This window comes from Calidris pugnax, unplaced genomic scaffold (assembly GCF_001431845.1).
Source record: "Calidris pugnax isolate Ruff unplaced genomic scaffold, ASM143184v1 scaffold425, whole genome shotgun sequence".
NCBI classification, from domain to species: Eukaryota; Metazoa; Chordata; class Aves; order Charadriiformes; family Scolopacidae; genus Calidris; species Calidris pugnax.
This window is the reverse complement of record NW_015091137.1, coordinates 708069-727822: the sequence shown is the minus strand read 5'-3', so window position 1 is coordinate 727822 and position 19754 is coordinate 708069. Positions and strand designations below refer to the sequence as shown.

Sequence of the window (19754 nt, the reverse complement as noted above, 5' to 3'; positions counted from 1 at the left end):
GGGCGGGAGCCGGGGGGCCGTGGGTCCCCCTCCGGGGGCGGCTCGGGCCCGGATCGTCCTCGCCCCTCGCCGCTTTCCCGGTCCTCGGTCCCCACTGCAGCGTCCTCGGTCCGGTCCCCCCGGGTCCCCCGCCCCGGCTCCGCTGCGGCGAGGAGAAGGGGGAGAAGGGAAGGAGTGAGGCCGCCTGTGGGAGCCGCCTGTGTCCCGGCAGCCCCGGGCTGCTTTCCTGAGGAAAATAAGGGGAAAAACAAGAGAAATCTGAGAGTGGAAGAACGCGGCCACAGAAATGCACTGGCTGCACCGGCAGCAGATACGGGTCTGGCCCAGCCGCGATGCTGGGTGTTGGGGGGAAGGAGGGTTCCCCGGGAGTCTTTGAATGTGGTGGACAGACCGCGGGGAGCAGAGCATCCCCATTTAAACACAAAACGAGGCGCGTGTTTGTTTTAAGCTGTGATTTAACCACTGAAGTGGTATTTTCCTGAGCCTCCGCGGTGGCTGGAGCGGGACAGGCTCCCGGTGCTCCCCTCTGGGGCTGGGGACGTGCCGAGCCGGTGGCACCGGCAGCGGGGACGGGAGCAGAGGTTGAAGCCCGGGTCCCTGCAGCGAGTCCCTGGTGGGAGTGGGGACGGCCACAGCCCAGCCGTTTGCTCCAGGCCCAACTCTTGGTCAGCAACGGAAGGAAACATAAATAATACAGAAACCACCCAAATGATAGCTACCGGGCTGGTTTATTTAAGTGCAGCGTGAGTGGCCTGTGGAGAATGTCAGGGCTGTTGTGGGAAGCCAGCAGGGCTGGAAATGCTCTTGGGCTGCCCTAGATTTAAGGAGAGGGGCAGAAGCACTTGTGGCTTTCCTCTGCTCTGATCCCATCACATCCAATCTCCTACAGCCTCCTTTCTGCCCGTTGGTGCCGTGGGGTCCTGGCCTCGCTGCCGTGGCAGGATTTGCCCCACGTGCTGCCCTGAATCTCGGTGGTGGGTGGGTGAAAGCCCCAGGGGAGGAGGGCTGTGGGGACGCCGTGGGAGGGGAGGTTGGCTGGTGCCTGTGGGCTGTCAGAGGGGGGATGTGGGGTTTCAGACAGGTTTTATCCCACTGCTGATACATCTCCCCCCTTCATCACAGCCCCCAGCAGTCCTTGGCCACCCTTGTGGCTGGTGTGGATGCTCCAGGCTGGGCCACAGTGGGGGCACAGATGGGGCAGCACGGGGCTCAGCGAGGACAGGATGGGGCCCGTCGGGGCAGTGTTGGCCCGTGTGGCTCCGTGCTGGCCCGGAGCAGAGCAGGGTGAGATAATGTGGCGTCTCCCCTGCCCGTGACGCATGGCCTTGCAGGGCGGCCACCGGTGTCAGGACTTTGCCCCACGTGGTGCCGTGGCGGTCGGGTGGTGCCAGGGCAGCGGGAGCCACCCTGGAAGGGCCCAGCCCGGCCGGACGGTGTCCCTCGGCTGGGCCACACTCAGGGGTGTCACAGGGAGGAAAGCAGCCCCTGCCCTCAGCTGCCGGGGGGTATGGGGGGAGCTGGCGGAATTTGGGCCCTGTTTGTTAGGTTTCCTCCAACTTCACCTGGCTGTTCCCTGCAATCCTGCAGGTCCTGGCTCTGCCCGCTCCCACCCGGCTGTGGTTCCGCCTGCGGGCGCTTGCCCTGCCACAAACGCCGAGAGCTCCCAGAGGAGCACATCACCCCTTTCCTGCTGGTTTTCCAGGTGGCATTTTCCAGCTGCGAGCGAGGGAGACAGAATACACCCTGCCATCCCACCCCAAGGTCCTGGGACAGAAGGCAAGAGCTGGGGAACAGAATTTAAGGGGTTTCTGACAAAACAGAGGGGCTTTGTGGTGAGGAACGAGCCTTCTTGTTGGAAACATACAACACTGCTGCAGCAGGAACGTTTCTCTCGCCTCCAGGATGTTATTTCTGGCTGAAGCCAGTGAGACATGGACAGACCCCCGCCTCCCACCACCACGGGCTCTCCGGAGGCTGCCAGGGTTCCAGAGGACTCGGGGCACCTGTAAGAGCAGTGAACACCTCCCTTCCCTCCACACACAGCGCCGGGAGGGTAAATGCAGCTGAGGAAGCCAAGCCTCCTCCCGGGTTGTGATGGCATTGCTGGTACACAGCATGGGAAGGTGGGCAGGGCCAGGAATGGAGAAAGGAGGGACCCCAAGAACCAGCCCCAGGGTCCCCCAGGACAGAAGCCGCAGCCACCGGGGCAGCTCAGCCACGCTGGGGCCACGGGGAGCAGACTTGACTCTGGCAGGGCAGGCTGGGGGCACAAGCTGATCCCAGGGTGAAGATGCTCCTCACAAGCAGAAGCAGCCGTGCTCAAGACTGAGCTTGGCTTCTGCACCAGGACCCCGGGGGCTGCTCTGACAGGCCATCGTGGCACCCGAGAGGGGAGGACACGACCCTGCAGGGCTCAGGGTCCCCCACCTCCCTGAGGATGGGCCCGAGATCAGCACTGAGCCACACACCCTGCCCTGCACATCCCCTCTGTCAGGCACCATGAACATCTGCTTCCCCGGCACAAGGAGGGGCATGATGGAGCCCTCACCAGGGTTGGGGGGGATCAGACAGAAAAGACAAGGACCCCTTTTCTCACTTCCACCATCGCACTGCACAGGACGGCGGCATCTCAGTCTCCAAAAACACCACAGGCTTGCAGCTCACTTTCAAATTAGGTTTTTAATTAAATAAATAATGTCAAGGGGTCTTCAAGGCAGTATCACTTCACAGTGTAGGGCTTGGGGTGGAGGGGAGGGGGGGGAAAAGTCCAGCATCGGGAGTGGCTCAAAGTGAATGTGCTTTGTAAGAAGGAAAAAGAAAACCCCAACAGAAAACCAAAACCAAACCTCCTCCCCAAGTGACCTCCCGTCCCAGCCCTTTCCACCCCTCTCCCTTACAGTTATGTGGAAAAAGCGCCACACTCATTTTGAAAGACCCCATGCGAATCTGTAAACAACACTGAAGAACATAAATAAGAGACATTTCTGCCTCCCCCAGCCTCCCCTCTCCTTTCACTAGGGCTTGAAACAAACCAAAGAAAAAAATGGTTTCAGGAAAACTAAGAATGTTCTTGGCTGATGGAGAGGAGATGCCAAGGGCTGACCCTCCCTGGGAGGGCTGCCCGTGCTCTCTCGCCGCCTCCTCTTCTCCTTCCAGCCAAGGAGCTTCCTCTCCCCCCCAGAAAAGGGGAATCACAGCCCGGGCAGTTCCACTATGGAGCGGGCACTCGAATCTGCTTCCGTTCACAGCAGCTGGGAGCAGCTGGAGGGGAGACTCCGTCTCCACCTCTGGTTGACCAAGCGCTGCCTGACCAAGGCCAGAGCTCAGCACCCTGTGGCAGGGCTGGCCGGGACCACAGCAAACCCCGGCTACAGCAGCAGAATGGATCTGGGGCTTGGAAGATGAGAGACAAGTTCTGATCCTGCGTCCTGTGGAGCTGCCCCGACGCTGTCTCCTTGCTCCCACTGCAGGGCTCAACGCAGCTCCACAGGGATGGGTACAAGGAGGACCTGGGCTCATGGTTTTAGCCATTTTCCAAAGCCACTTGCAGCAGAACCAACAGCAGCGTCACAGCCCGGAGGGTTCAACCAAAACAAGCAAAAATCCTCAATCCAGACCCCTTCCAAGTGCAGGGAGGAAGGGACCCCTGCAGCAGCCTGTGTGGGAACAGGGGATGTGGCTGGAGGGCAGTGGCAAACCCCAGACCCGAACACACCCGGGAACACACCGGGCTCCAGCACACCCAGACAGGCCACTGTGGCCACCTCGCTGCTATGCAGGGCCACCATCGTCACCTCCTTGAGACATTGCTAATGGCAGTAAAGACACACTTTCCTCTCAGAAAACAGAGAGCTTTTTGTGACGCAGAGCGGGGCAGGGATGCCCAGGGACTGGTGCTCTCTCCTGCCTGGGACTGCGCTGGCACTGGCACCCTGGCAGCTGAGCCTCCTCCTCCTCCTCCCACATTGTCTGAACGAGCTGGGAACCTACAGATGTTTTCATCTGGATTTTGTCCCCTTGTACTGCAGCCGTCAGCAGGGATCAGTCACTCACGGGCGGTGAGAGAAGCGGCACCACCCTGAGGGCCAGCATCGCTCTGTGGGTCTAGAAACTCCCTTCACTCCCAGAACAACTCCAAGGGATGGTGAGGACTCGAGTGCACGCAGTGCTCCCCAGGCAGGGTGCCCCCTGAGGCCCGAAGGGCTGGACCAGGCACCTGCAGCAGGCAGAGTGGGCAAAGGCGCCAAGCTGCGAGGTGACAACAGCAGCGTGGGCGCCGTCACAGCCCGCAGCGCGGGGCGGCTGCCGGGAAGGAACGGGGAGGTGACTCCTGTTGCCACACACCACCTGTGGGCCAAGGGCCAAGAGCCATCTTCCTTTGGCATGGCCATCCCATCACTGCAGGCCAACTGCCCCGTGGCTGGGTGGGCTGCGCTCCCTGCGGATCAACTCAGACCTCCAGACTGCTCCCCCCGCCCCAGTGACACGACCCTGTCCTCAGAGCATTGCTGTTCTCAGACTGTCCCTCTGGGGCCACGGGACATCCCCCTGTCCCGAGGGGCAGGGACTCTGCCAACAGCCTGGCATTACCTGGGGTGACACAACAGAACGGGGGTGACAGACCTCCCCCCTCACTAGAGCCAGCCCCAGCGTGGTGTGATCGTGTCGGAACACACTGGAGCAGGAAGGTGTTTAGTTTCACGGTAGCCTTGGATCAAGGAGGATGGAAAGACGGATTCTGACCAACAGCTCCAAACCGTCCCTTGCGGAACAGCGGAAGTTCCAGGATTTCCCTCAGTCAGGCCAAAGTCCTCGCTGGGTCTGTGACAAGTTTATGACTGGAGACTCTCACTGTGACAGCGGCTCCGACCGAGCCACGGGCGCTGGGCAAGCTTGGTGAGCAGTCAGAAAACTATTTACATCTCCGATGCCAATGAGGCCAAAATCTGTGACCGATAAGGACACTTGCGCAGGGGCCACCACTGCCTCTGGGTCTCTGTCCAAATCCACAGGGCCAGCAATTAAAGGCAAACCCTCGTTAATGTCTGCAGGGAGAGTGAAGTCCATGGTTATCGTCTCACCAGAGCTCTGCAACGTCTCCTGCCTCTCAGCCAGTCCTGGTCCTGCGGGCGGCAGAGCATAGAGCCCCGCGTCCGAGGGGGGGACAGTGTGTCGCGTGCAGGGAGCGGAGATGGCGCCTGAGGACGTCTCCTCGGCGGGGTCGAAGGAGCAATTTGTCTCGGAAGGAGTGCTGCACTCATAGCCCTGCCCCGACTCGCTCATGCTGCCCAGGCTGCAGGCTGTGCTCTCCACGCTCAGGGGCTCTGCGCCGCAGGGGAGACAAAGACAGACAGGGAGGGAGGAAGTGGGGGACAGTAAGTGAAAGAAAGCTAGAGTGAGTCCACAACACAAAAAACCAGAATCCAGTTCAATCCCACCTAATCACAACAGTATTTGTTTGATGGCACAAATGTTTCTTTATTATAGCAACCAAGATCCCTGCCAGCATGTAGTAAAGAAAGGCAAGATGCAGACAGCAGATGGGAGGCCATCAGTGTTTCTATGGAAATTAAAGGAAATCTCACAGAGACACTCCAAGATAAGCCAAATCCTAAGTCCTACCCCCTCATGCTGACAGCCCCTGGGAGGTGCCTACACAAAGCCCTCATTAGGGCAGGACGATGAGGGAATGAACCCATTCCAGCTCCCTGTGAGTCCCAGCTCGCTCCGAAAGCGGTTCCCAGGAACAGAAGTCTCCTTTGCCCACACCAAAACCTGCCCAGGACAAAGGGAGCCCACGGGCAAGCACGGGGAGAAGAACAGCAGCTGGATAACGGCTGCTGAGCGAGGGAGAGAAGGAAGGGCTGTTACCTGTGCTCTCCATTGTGAGCTGGTCCTGCCCAAAGTGAGGGTCCAGGCAGCTGGCTGCAGACGGGATGGGTGGGGAGCCCCGGGAACGACTGGTGTTTTCTACTTCACCCCCATCCAAGTCGTTGTCAGCGTAATCCCTGTGGGAAAGACAGAGAGCAGTGCCACCACCTGTGGAGCAGGGAGACACAGGCAGGGAGAAGGGGGACAGATTAAAACCTGTTAACAAATAAAGCAACAGGACTGCAGGGACCTCACCAGAAGGAATGTCAGTCCCCAGCATGGGCTCCGCACCGAGGCGATCGCAGGTAACTCTGCGGGGCCAAGCCCATCCCAGGATAAACCAGAACAGGCTCTGTCTTTCCAAAACAAAGAGCTCTGACCTCAGCCCCCTCCGTGAGGAAATAAATGGTCAAATGTTCTCCCTGGGGAACAGCTTCCCAGAGCAGCTGCAGCAGGTTGTGACAATGTTAGTGTGCCAGCAAAGAGCAAGCGCTGAGAAAATACTTTCCCACCCTGGGGGGATTTGAGATTTCAGGTATTTTCCTGTCTTGCATCAGAATTAAAAAAAAGTAAAAATCTAATACTTCATCTAACGTTTTTAATTGATTCAATTTAAGTATTTCATTTTGACCTTTTAAAATATTTCAGTTTCAACCTTTTTGAAAAGTATTTTCTGTAATTAGCATACATTTCAGTGTGAAGAATTTGCCTCAAAGGGTGGCAGCAGGGAAAGAAATTAATTCAGGTTCCAAAACACCAGAAATAGTGTATTTTTGAACTTAAAATGCTTCCTTCCCAAAACCTCACTGAATTGAGCTATTTCCCGAGATGAGCTCTGAATCCCTGACCCTGGCCTTCATTTCTGCAGATGCATTTGTCTGAAACAAACCAGTATTTTCCGAAACAAGAAAGTCCACATCCAAGCAAATAATTGCCTTATATTCCCTCCCCGCACCAGCAGCATTCACATGCTGAGAACACCCACTGACCCCTCCACGTTCCCACCAAAGAAACATCCCAGAGCAGAAATCACAGTCTTTTAAGCACAGGTGCTTTACAGCAGGAACCTTAACAGGGAGGTTAATATTACTAATTTTAGTGTGAGAATATTCCACGCACGTGGCTCCAGGGTGGAGGACGTACTTCTTCCTTCCTAGACGGGTCTGCTGAGTGAAGTAGTCATAGCGCTCCGATTTTTTCCACATGTAGTAATACTCCACACACTCGCCCACCGACCGGGTGCGGACCTGAGGAGACACACCACAGTCAGAAGGCCACGCATCGAGAGGTGCCTTATGGAGCAAGGACTATTCTCCCATTTAATCAGCACAGAAAATGAAGTGCATTACAGTAATTTATATTGCTACGGACACATCTATGCTGCAGAACAGAAGCACATACTGAGATTTCCAAGGTGGTAACTGGCCAGAGAAAGAACTCCCCACAGCGCACAACGGCTCCTGCAGACCCCGGTGTGGGTTCACACTCGGTACACTCCTGCAGGACTTTCCTGCACGCCCAGCAGCACACTGAACACCAAGAGAGCAAACCTGCATCCATTTCCACTGGCCAGTGCCAACATGCCCACAATTAATGCGCGGTAGAACTGGACTCTCTGGTTCTGCCAACTCCCAGCACAGCAGCATATGTCCTGGGGCCCAGCTCTCCCTACAACAGCACCTTTCATTCTAGAGGACCCCAGGGGACTTTACAAAACATCCACATGCTCAACTCACTCATTCACAGAAGTACTGCAAGGGCTGAGAGTTTGGAAAGAACTTTTGAGACTCCAGAAAGGGCTAATCAGTAATTAACTGACATCACTCATGCAGGTCAGTGGTGTTTGTGACTTCTCCCACCTGGAAAATAAGGCAGAGCAGGGCAGTGAACAGCCCATCACCTGCGAGCGTGAGTCAACACAAAGCCTGGGGTGGGAACCCAGAGGTCCTGGATGTCCTGCATCAGCCGAGGCTCCCGACGCGCCCCCTCCCTTGGCCGTAGCGGCGCGGGGCTGGGCCTCCTCACCTTGTTCGCCTGGATAAGATGGAAGTTTTTCCCGTGCACCCTGAAGCCATGTTCAAAATTTCTACATTCTTCCTCACTCCAGGCACAAAGCTCATCTATGGCAGGAAGAAAGATGAATTGAAGATGTACAGAATCTAGACTTACATGTGCTTTGATGTTCAGGGTAAAATCTAAATATGGGAAGGGTTCTCACCTCTGATAACCTTCACATTGAACCGTAACCTCCGCAGCGCCTCTTCTGCATTGAAATTGCACTTCACCAGTTCATACAAAGCCTAGGGAAAAGAAGAAAATTACTTAGAGCACCTACCTGAGCAACACACCACAAACCAACCTGCTCATGACTCACGTTTGTCTCGTAAAACTTATTTTTCCCAGGAGCCACTTTGCCATTAACCCCAGCTCAACCATCAGCACAGGTTTTCAAGGCACTGGATAACAAACAATGGGACTGAAAAGATGTGGTTCCACCAGCATCTCTGCAGATTACAGGTGTGCCTCTGTGCTCCTGCAGGCTCACTGTGATACCCTGACCTGCCCAGCTGAGAGGAAACACAACTGCGCTGACGTTTCTTGGCCAAACGTTTGATCTTCTACTGGCTTCAAAGAATGCTATAGAGGACAGATCCAAAAGGATGCTCCTGCTGAATCTCTGGCTCAGAGAGTTTGGGATACTGGGATACACAGTCAAAACAGCACCCATGACCCCCTACTTGCCCAGCCTGGTACATGCTTCCCACAAACATCTGTCACTGTGCTGGAAGAAAAGTACTAAGCTCGAGAGGCATCCACTACAGTCTTCTCCAGGCTTCCCAGCCGGAGGGAAAGCGTCTCCTGAGACTGCAGCCAAGCAGCACACCCTCACCTATCCAGGAATCAGAAGCAGAGTTGGGTCTCGTTCTCTTTTAAGTGGGTTTCAGTCAGGATATCTGTAGCAAACATTGCACCATGGGAGTGTCTCTGGGCATCAAGAAGCCCCCACATGTACCTGTTCGTTGTCCTTCACCATCTCTCCCTCCGGCAGGCTGCTGACAGAGAGCTCCTCCCAGCGCCTCTTCACTGCGCGGTACAGGAACTCCTCAACCTCTCTCTCAGGGAGTATGTTTGGGTCCCAAAGCAGCTGATCTTCATTCTCGTAGGCTAACAGAAAAAGCACTGAAATAAGCTAATCAGAGAACTCTGCTGCTTTTGAGAAATGCATGTTCGAACAGGCTTGTTTAAAGCCTGCTGGGGGGTAGCTGTGAACGTTGGTGTCCACACCGAGAGGTGCCAAGCCCAGAGAGACAGAGCTGAACTGGTGAGGCAGGGCCACCCCAGACGCCCGGGCTGGTAGCCCCACACCCAAACAGGACCCATCAAGCCTTACCTTTCTCACCGTGCCAGCTTAAGTGGAGGATGGGAACACTGGCTTGGTACTGAGGTCCAACCATGATCTCCTGAAACATCACCACAGAGCAGTGGTAAATTGAAATGGAAAATGCTCCACGCAGGCACTGAGGTGTAATTCATGATTCAGGGACTGTGACACCACGGGGCTGATTTATAGATCGGTAATCCCTGCTGTCACTATTGCTTCTAGGGAACCCTGACTATTTTATAGGGTAACTAAAAAGAGTTACTACCAGCCAGACGATACTTTAGGGATCTTAGGCATTTACATAGTTTTTATGTTAAAGATATATGGCAAACAGCTAAGGCTGGCGATAAAGGAATGCAGAACCTCTCCTGCAACCTTCACAAACAGGATGAATTTGGAAGCCTGCTCCTCTTTTTTATGCAATGGTTTCTTCCCAGCAAATCCTGCTGGGAATACCACACAGCATTTCACCTTTATAGGGCTAAAGGCTGCAGCTTTAATTTACCAAGCCATAACAGCATTTTCTGTATCTGAAGCAGAAGATCATTTCAGATACAGAATCAAGATCCTATTAAAAAAGCCTCCTGTAACCGATTTCCACCACCTTCCCACAAAACGCAAGGCACTGAGCAAAAGAAAATAAAAGAAGGAAAATTTCTTGAGGAAGTATCACAGTGCTTTGGTGTTGTGCTTTCCTCAGACTCGGGCACACTGCACTAGCTCCCCTTCCCAATGCGCTCGGATCGTTTACCTTCTTACACTCGTTGGATGGGATGGAATCCTCCTCTGAATCCTCAGCCATGGAGGAGGCACATGGAGATGAACAGGGCTCTTTGTCTTCATCAGCAAGGAAGTTGTTTGCTTTGTGGGAAAGGAAAAGATCTCTAGTTATGAGATGTTTTTTTTCTACTGCTCTATGTTCCCTCTCCTTCCCTTCATTTTTTGTCCTAAAGTCACTTTCAGAATGGTCCTCAGTGACAGCTTATCCATATTTTATTTTTCTCCTTTTAAATAAAAGAATTTGTACACTCCCACTGCTTCGTTCTGCAGGCCAGCAGGAGTAACATCACTCCATGCTGCGTCTGTCACACACTTTGGCTTCCCACGTATCCGAACATTTAGGAACTGCCAGAATACATCACACCACTAGTACTACTGAATTTATTTACTTCCAGAGATGTCAGATCAGGTACTGATCTTCCAGACTGCCATTACAGCAGGTAGCAAAAAAATTCTCACTTTCTCAGTGTTATGAGTTGCAGCTAAAGACAATTCTCCCTCATCCCACTGCTCATCTGTGCTCCATCATGTCCTAACCACTGCTCAGTAACACCAGGTTTACTTGCAGCCCCCAGAAGGAAAGTGGAAAAACTGATGTCAGGAAACTAAGTGACAAAATAAAGAAAAACATTCTTGCCCTACCCTGCACACTAATAAAGAATGACTTAGAAATTAGCACCACATACAGCCAGGCTGGTTTGGGAATAGGTCTGACGCATCGTGGGATGTGACGGATGGAGTCAGATCATCAGCTGAAGACTGTGTCTCCTCCTCTTCTTCCCCTGAAAGCAAATCCTTCGCTATTTGCTCCTTTTAACAACAACAAGAAAGTGAAAAATATTTTTAAATTAAAAAAAAAAGGCCTACAGGAAAGCATTTCAGGCCAAAGGTGGCCACATCCACAGATCTCCTCACCCTCCCATATATCTCCAAAGCCAGATTCCCTCTCACACTCCCCACCACCCCCAGGTTATCTTCCCTAGAAGCATTTCTACAAGGTCCAAGAGTGGCTCCTACAGAAAAGGAGCAAGTGGCCCGTTCTGTAGAGCTCTGCTCAGAGCAAATATCTTAAAGACTCTGGAAGGTTAAAAAAAAAAGCTTTCTAAAGACTTCAGCTAGAACAGAAGGAGCCACAGCTTCACCTGGGATGATACAAACCTTCCCTGACTCTCCACAGATCCACATCTACCTGCAAAGACCCATAACCCAAAATCCATAAAGGGCTTTTACAGTGTTCTTTTAAAAACAGATATCCTTTCTCTGGTCCCCTCTAAGGTCTTTGTATCCACATTTCTGCACCTTCTGTTCCCCACAGGGGACACAAGAACTAGACAGGCCCCTTCCCCCAGCATCAAATCCCACCTGAAAAGAGCCACCTGATATCTCAAGCTCCACAAGAGTAACCCACAGCAGAGGTCAACGGCACATGCCCAAGCACAGAGCTGCTCTTACCTTATCCAGAGTCATATCCGGGAGGTTTGGAGAAATGTCATTGCTCTCACTGTCCTGCTCCGAGATGGGATCCGACGCCTCATAGCCATAAAGTGCAAGCAGCTCCTCAAATGGCATTTCACTGCTCTGAGCAAGAGGAGGACAAAGCTTCATCAGGAATGGAACAATCACCGAGCACAACACCGGCTGCAGTGAACACAGAGATAGGCAGAGGCAGTCACAGCAGCTCTGCTCCTCTGGGGGCTCTGAGCTGCCCTGGGTAATGCTGTGTAAGGGAGGCACAGTCTATCAAGACCCCCCCGTCACCTTCTCAAAGGTATGGAGAAGCCAGGAACTTTCATCCCAAAGCAATATAGTCCAGGGCATTTTTAAAATATTCTTATTTTTTATACGAGGTTTCATGCTGGTGAGCAGATGCCAGGAAGCAGAACTGTATTTATACCGAGGAAGGGAAGGAGCAAATCCCTACTGGTCTTGTGCTGGACCTGAAGAGTCTCTGTCACCAACAAGGCCTTTGTGGGACCACCCACAGCAGGACCACATGACCTCATCTTTGGCACTCCTCCACTGTCAAATGGACACACACTCAGCAGCTGATGGTTCTTCAGCAACGTGAGCAAGGACCACCTCATCAGAGAGGTCACTTGGCAGAGGAGGACTCCAAGATTTGCCGCTGTTACCTGTTGTCAACCAATTCCTTCCCATCTGAATTCAAACGTAAGGCTCGTTGATGGGTGGACCTAACCCCAGCACACTGCCAGCTGAGCAAGTCAGAGCTTCTCACAACGGCCATTGTTACCCAAACTATCAAAGCAAACAAGAGAACCCAGCACTTAATTTCCTTTCCCCTCCCTTGCCGCCCTTACCTGAGAGGCACTGATACTCTTCTCCAGCTCTTCTAAAGATTTCTGCTTCTCCTGGCTATCATCATCATCTTCCCTTTCTTCCCGTACACCATAGTTCTGGGAAAGTATCTCTGCCAGGTTCAGTCGATGGTCGGCTGAGCCCATTGACACAACTGCAGGGATGAGAAGAAGGTGGGATATCAGCACCACCCTGGACCAGATCCTCAGACACAAGAACTCTTGGGACGCCCCCCGTGATGTGCAGCCGTGGTGAGCCAGGGGAAGGGATGAGTGGGAAGGAGTGAGAGGGGCCAGGGAAAACAACTGAAAGAAGTCACTCCATGACCGCTAAGTTGCAAAGCCTGGTTCTCTGCACGTTCAAGTCCCACAACTGACTGAAAGCTGAATCTGAAGTTTTTCTGAGTATTCGTGTGTCCCTTCTGACTCGATTCACTCATGTCATAACATGTGAATGCACACTGCAGCCCTTCCTTCACCCGAGGCATTTTTAGGATAATTACCTCTTATTGCAAGAACGGGCAAATGGACACTTGTAGGAGCTTTGGCATCTTTAAGACTTTCCTTCCGTGTCAAATGGCATGGGAATCAACCAACAGGTTCAGAAGACATTGGAAGGAGAAGGGAACAGAACAGACAGGCTGATCACAGGAGCCTTGTTTCCTCAGGAAACCAGACCAACAGACAGAAGCATATTGAAACTGTGGCTACCTGCTGCACTCTGAAGGCCAGGCTCTCCAGGACATAGACTGTGGGCTGGGTATGGCACCACCCTCGGACTCTGCCTGCCAACCGAGGCCTTCAAGAAAAGAGAAAAATATGGCTGAGACATCTCTTCTTAAAAATGTAACACGCCTCCAGCCACTTAACCCCACCAGCAAATGCAATTAATTTAATTTCAAAGCAAAAGTTAACAAACCCCACGCAGGGTCGCATTAGAAACTGCACTATGCAAAAAGAGCTCCAGTCAAGTGTATTTAGCAGCTCTTCCCGGCCTCCTCTCCTCCGGGTTCATCACCTTCCCCTCGGTCTCTAACTGCATATGGCGGTGTTTCCATTTGATCTTTTTTATCTTCAGCACTCCACTAATTATTTATCCTCTCACCAGTTTAAGACCTCAGATCCTTATGGCTTACAATTTCACCTAAAAGAAGGATTTTGACCCTAAGCAATTATTCTAAGTACACACATCCTGCTGTTTGAACAGTGCCTTTATGAGCCAACCCACTCTCTGGAGCGGCAATCGGAAGCAGCGGCCACCAGACGCTGGTTCTCCCTACACCCCCCTGCACCCAGCAGGCTCAGAGTGGGGAGCAGCGACGAAATCTAGAGCTGGGCAAGCAGTGAAGGAGGCTGGTAGGACTGCAAGTGGCACAGGAAAGGTGGGACGGGGAGACACCAAGAACAGGCACCTGCGTTCTGGCATTCAGTGCTGGGTCAGAAGTTCAGGCAGCAGAACGGGCTGGGGCCTGGAAAACAACCCCAAACATCTGCTGCTCTGGGGGCTGCTGCACATGGAAATGCTGCTCATCAAGTTCAGCCGGGGTAGGGAGCAAGCAGGTAATTAACCAATGCCTTTGGGTGAGTGAGAGCATCCGACTGCGGAAGAAAATCAGCGTCAGTCCCCGAGTCACCAACGACACCTCTTCATGATCCTCAGCCATTAATAACCTCAGCCGTGCACCATCACTCCCCACTTACTCTGTGGGATCCAGGACATCTACAATGCTTCAGTATGGGGTTCTTAAGAGTTACTTAAGGAAATGTGGTACAGCTTCAGATCGAAATTCATCCTCTAACAACAGAGCAAAGCATACAGCAGAAATGCTACCCCAGACTTTGGGTTCCAAGTTAGTCTCTTCAGGTATTGACACATATATTGCACTTTCCATAATGACTAGAGAGGCAGCTTTTTTCCAAGTATAATTACTGCTAAAATAATGGTTGGCCTGGAAGGCAGCAGAAGGTATTGCCATATGAGAGAAGGACAGGCAGGGAGGAAGGGAAAGGATCTGTGAAACACCTGTGGAATTCTTGCTCCCTCCTCTACTTTTCACTGGTGAAAAGAGGATGCCTCCAGTCAAGTGAGCACACGCTGCGCTGCAATTCACCATCCCTGAGGGTCTCATTATTAGCAGCAAGATAACCCCACTGGAGACCACTGGCTGCTGGCAGAGCCCAGTGACTGTACACAGTAAAAGAAAAGGGAGGAGTTTCTGGGATAATGAAAGCAGAAGGGGACAGAAAGGATTCGGACAGCCTCCATTCGGAGGATGGTCCTACTGGGAAACTGCTTTGGAACTCAGGAAAGTGTCAAATGCCCTTTTGTTGTGCCTCTCTGGAATGTGACCAAGCACAAAACCCTCTGGGATAAATCCTTCCAAGCCAACAACCCTGGTTTCATGGAAAGGATAAGGGCGAGGTCTGCACTTGCTCCCACCAGTCTTGAGCGATCTGCAGAACTCTCCTTCCTGAGACAATAATCTGTGTATTGAGTGCTCCTCTTTCGCATGGGGATCAATAAGGAGCTGCATGCAAAGGATTGGGAAAACAAAGACTGAAACTGTTAGCAGTGGATGGGCTGGCTTGAAAGGATGTCAAGAATACTTCAGGAATGGTGAGATCTTATATTAATGACCAGGTGCTGAAATGAAGAGTAATAGTCAGTAGGACAGGATGGCAATTCAGTAACTAATCGTGAGTTTATTTCCCCAAAGCAATAATGTAGCATTAGAGCAAGCGGAACCGCTGTGAGCTGGAGTCACCATAAAGCAACTCCCACTGCCTGGCTTGGGCTGAGAAGAGAAACAAGTGACAGAAAAAGCAAAGGGCCCATTCCACACCCACATTTAAACGCGTGTGAAACTGAATGATCCCTCAGATCATTTCAAATCCAGAAGACCATGGAAATGAGTCAAAGTCAAATGAAAAGGGAAGAAAGGCAGGTCTGGCTTAAATAGGTAAATGATGACAGAATATTCCTGGTTACATGGATTGTCAATGCCACAGGTAACCTGCTGCTCTGCTCAGGACAATCAGTGCCCAAATCACATGCCATTGGAATGTCTCAGCAGAGACACTGCAGTTCATGGAATCATAGAACGGTTTGGGTTGGAAGGGACCTTCAAGATCATCTAGTTCCAACTGGGAACGGCTCTCGATCCATTCTCTGTCCAGCCTGTATTTGTGCTTGGGATTTCCCCGACCCAGGTGTGCCCCTCACTCGGCCTTGCTGAACTCCGTGAGTTTTGCCTGGGCCCACACTCCAGCCTGTCCAGGTCCCTCTGGATGGCAAACCTCTTCAGCAAGACAGTGACAACTCCTAGATTTACCCATGACAGAGTGCATGCACAACAGCAACGCAGTGCAGTGTGCCAAGGTAGCACTTCAGTGTGTCACGTCAGCCCAACAACGTGCAGAAGTAATGTGGTGGCACAGAGGAACGCAGCACCCTTTGTGATCCACCGAAGGTGGCAGCCAAGACCAAGCCACTCTGGATGGGACAGCAGACAGGCCAGACAGCACTGTCCTCACGCAAAATGCTGAAATACCCTGAAAACGAACCCATGCTGTCGAACTGAAGTTGTCTCAGCTAATGGTGTTCTGAGATCCTGCAACAGAGCAGCCAGCTACCTCAATGTCTTCCCAGCATCCTTCTCCCACATCGTGGTCACCACAAGGATCTCATGACAGAAACGAAGGCGGATGCGCCACGACAACCGTTATGACAGGACAGGGATATTTCAAGGATGTGTCAAGACCCAACAGGTAATGGCATCACCAACCGTAAGTGTGGTGGAGCGACGGCAGTAACGTTTCGGCACAACGCACAACAACAAACACAGCGTCGCAATGGGGGAGAGGCAGCAGGGGCATCCTCACCCAGATTCAGAGCACAAGCCCCTTTTCCCGCTCGCCCTCTTAGCAGGGCAGTTCTCCTGGTCCCAGTTACCCAGCCCAGCCGTTCCTGTCCCCTTCCCCAGCCCTCTGCCATTCCCGCTCTCCCCACCTCCCAGTTCTCCCGCTGCTCAGGCCCTGCCGCTCACCCCCCCCTTTGCAAGCCCTTGTCCAGCAGCTCCGCACCCTCTGACCCCGGCTCCCCAGACGCCGTCAGACCCTGCTGTGCCAAAGCCTCGGGGGCTCCCACTTCGCTCCCGGTCCCTTCCCGCCAGCCCTACGGACCCTCGCTGCCCCGCGGTGGAACCGTCCCCCGCCGGGCCATGGGCCCAGGCACCGCGGCCGCCCCCCCGCCCAAAGTCCCTTTAAGCGCCCACCGGGGCCCCTCTCCCGGAGGCCCGGCCTCGGGAAACCCCGCTGCTGCCTCCTGGGCGCTGGCGGAAGGACAGAGCCGGCGCCGCTCCCCGGGCCCGGCCGCTGCCCCCCGCCGGGCCCTTCCCCTGCCCGCCGCCGGGCCGCCGCCCCCCGTCCAGCTCCCTCGGCCCCGGTGCCCCCGCCCCGTCCACCCCACGGCCGGAGGCTGCCGGGGGTCGGGGGAGGAGGGGGTCCCGGTGCCCCGGCCCGGCCGGGGGAGGCGAGGAGGCCCCAGGCCCGGCGGCGGCTCACTCCCCTCCGCCATGGCCGAGCGCGAGCGGCGGGCGGGGGGACTGTGGAAGCCCCGGATGCGGCGGCGGCCGCTCATTGGCTGCGGCGCCGCGAGGGCGGGGCAGGGGTCAGGGGGCGCCGGTGGCGGCGGGGCCCGGGGCGGAGGCCACCGCGGCGCCCCTAGAGGCCTCTCCCGCCGCCCGAGTCTGGTTGATAAAGCAACTTGTTGATAAAAAGTCACCGGATCTCACGTGGCGGCGGCGGGGAGTCGGGGCGGGAGCGGTAAGGGCAGGGGGTCCGCCATCCCGCCCGAAGGAGGCAAGGCCAAAGAACCCCGGCTGGGCCGGGACCGGGCAGCCCCCGGTAGGGCAGGGAGAACACGGAGGGAAAAAACCGGTGGGTTGAGATACAGACAGTTTAATGGAATAGTAACAGAAAAGAGAGAAAAAAAATAATGGTAAAAGAATCTAAAAAGTGATGCAAACACACTTGCTCACCCCCCAACAAAGGGTGGGCTGAGGGAGGATGGAGCCAGACTCTTCTCAGTGGTTCCCAGGGACAGGACGAGGGGCAACAGGCACAAGCTGGAACGTGGGAAGTTCCACTCAAAGATAGGGAAAAACTTCTTTTGGGTGAGGGTGCCAGAGCCCTGGCAGAGGCTGCCCAGGGAGGGTGTGGAGTCCCCTTCTCTGGAGATCTTCAAGCCCCAATGGATGCTCCTTAGTGATGTGCTCTGGGCAATCAGTTGGACTGGATGATCTCTAGAAGGTCCCTTCCAACTCCAACAATTCTGTGATGGATCCATCACAGCCCGTCCCGACCAGTGATGACGGGTCCCTGACCCCAGCCAGCCCCACTTCGTGCGCTGAGTGTGGGGGTGGCAGGGGGAATATGGGAGTATTTCTCTGGGTGGCTTGTCCTGTCCGTGCTCCCCCTCAGCTGCTGTGGGAAGCTGGAAGCATCCTTGACTTAATATAAACATTACTAAGTAACAACGAAAACAGTATGTGTTGTCAACATTATTCTCATACTAAATCCAAAACACAGCAGGCACTAGGAAGAAAATTCACTCTGTCCCAGCTGAAACCAGGACAGCCTCCCTGCCAGAGGACCCTTCTGTCCCTTGGGGACCCGCAGCCAGCGCTTTCCTCAGAGCGCGCATTAACGAGCTGCCAACACAATTGGCAGAACACACAGCTACATCCGGCACCAGATCTCACCATTTGATCAATCATAGAATAGTTTGGGCTGGGAGGGACATTGAAAGGCCATCTAGTCCAAGGTCCTGCCATGGGCAGGGACACCTTTAACTAGACCAAGTTGCTCAAAGCCCTGTCAAGCCTGGCCAGCAGGACCCTGCGCTTGACCTCACTGAGCCCCATGAGGTTCACATGGACCCAATTCTCCGCCCTCTCCGGGTCCCCCCGGGTGGCATCCCGTCCCTCAGACATGTCATCGCACCCCTCGGCTCGGTGGTGTCGAGTCCAGTCAATCATCGTTCAGCTCCAGCCGATGCCTCTCAGCAGCGACGCAGCCACGGAGGCTCCCAGTGCCTGGTCGTTGGGAGCAGCCCCCGCACCCGGCAATTTGCTCTGCGTCAGGTTTCACTCACGCTTTTCAGCTCGGGAAGCAAAGCGTTATCAAGTGCTTCTGAAGTGGTGGTGGCCCTTGAGCTGAGAACCAGAGCACTTGAACAGGCCTTTATTCCCTCACACAGCTCTGTCTAGCTCTTCTTAAAGGACTAACAGATCGCAGATGCTGTTTATTCAATTAAAAAAGTAACCTTGTCTATAACTATCTGAGAAGGCTTTATGCTTTGCTCCCAACAGCACGTCCAGGTGTTTTGTCACCACAAAAAGCAGAAAGGCCTGGATTTGGGGTGAACCTGTCTCTCTGGTCGGCTGCCTCCCCAGTGTGACCTGGGGACCAGTTACCCACAAACGTGCTGCCCGTCCCACAGCGCTCGCACCCAGACCCGCAGAGACCCCGGGCAGGCTCAGGCTCCAGCGTGAATCCCTGTTCACACTTTGATATCGGCTTTCCCTTGGCCTCGCAAAGCGAGATTCGCTCTCCCGAACATTTGGAGGGAAGGACTCATTGCAGCAAATTTAATTCTTCGTGACAATTGCCCGGCTTTACTCATTCTTGGAGAGCTGTGCCAGGAGCTCAGCTCTGCTGACCCGCAGCAGCGCTCATGCCAACTTCTGCTGCTCCGTTTCATGATCGCAGTGACAACTGCCAGGCTGAGTGTCTCCACGCGGCTGCGCTCCCCCGAGGGAGTGGTGAAACACTTTCCAGCAGACACTTCCATTGCCCAGTGTGTTAATTCCTGTCCTCAGGTTTGCCAGGTGCAGTGATCCTCCATCCTGCAGCCACCACCGGACTCCGAAGCGGGCACACAGCCCTTTGAGGCGCCGGGCTGTAGAGCACAGTGTGTGAGCAAAGGCAGCCCCTCGCCAGCGCGGTAACAGGGATTTTAGCACCCGACATCCAGTATTTTGAAATTTGCAAAGGCCTTTAAAAAACCTGGAGGGCATTGGAACGCAGGGTGGCTTAGGCTCTCCAGGTGTTTGCGAGTGATTAGTCATGACACTCCAACAGCATGCTGTGTTAAAACCGCTGCTCTGTGAACAAAACAGGAAAGGGTGAAGCGGCTTTGGTCGAATCCAGGGTCAATTTGGCTGCAAAACTGGGGTCGACCCAGTTTTGCCCTCCTTTATCTCCTCGCCTGTGCTCTACCCAGTAAGCAACACTGCTTCTTGGAAAAGCTTTACAGCCCTGAGACCGACAGCAAATACTTTTTCATCAATGGGCTGTTCATCCACAAGGGGCTGAAGATAAATAATTTTTTTTACGTGGGTTCA

General features: G+C 54.0%; 1 protein-coding gene across 2 annotated transcripts; it reads right to left on the bottom strand.

The window, feature by feature from the left end:
* Positions 1–2660: 2660 nt before the first annotated feature.
* MIER2 (mesoderm induction early response 1, family member 2) lies at positions 2661–16334 on the bottom strand. 2 transcript variants are annotated; one of them, XM_014958661.1, is made up of 12 exons: positions 13060–16334; positions 12352–12503; positions 11486–11611; positions 10720–10843; positions 10005–10114; positions 9263–9332; positions 8885–9036; positions 8090–8171; positions 7897–7991; positions 7015–7118; positions 5872–6008; positions 2661–5324 (listed from the first exon to the last, which is right to left on the bottom strand). In XM_014958661.1, the coding sequence occupies exons 1-12, from the start codon at positions 13178–13180 to the stop codon at positions 4849–4851; spliced, it is 1749 nt and encodes a 582-aa protein (XP_014814147.1). In that variant the 5' UTR covers positions 13181–16334; the 3' UTR covers positions 2661–4848. The 2 variants fall into 2 exon arrangements, with proteins under 2 accessions (XP_014814147.1, XP_014814146.1); XM_014958660.1 differs by having other exon boundaries at positions 6991–7118; positions 13060–16333.
* Between the last annotated feature and the right edge of the window lie 3420 nt (positions 16335–19754).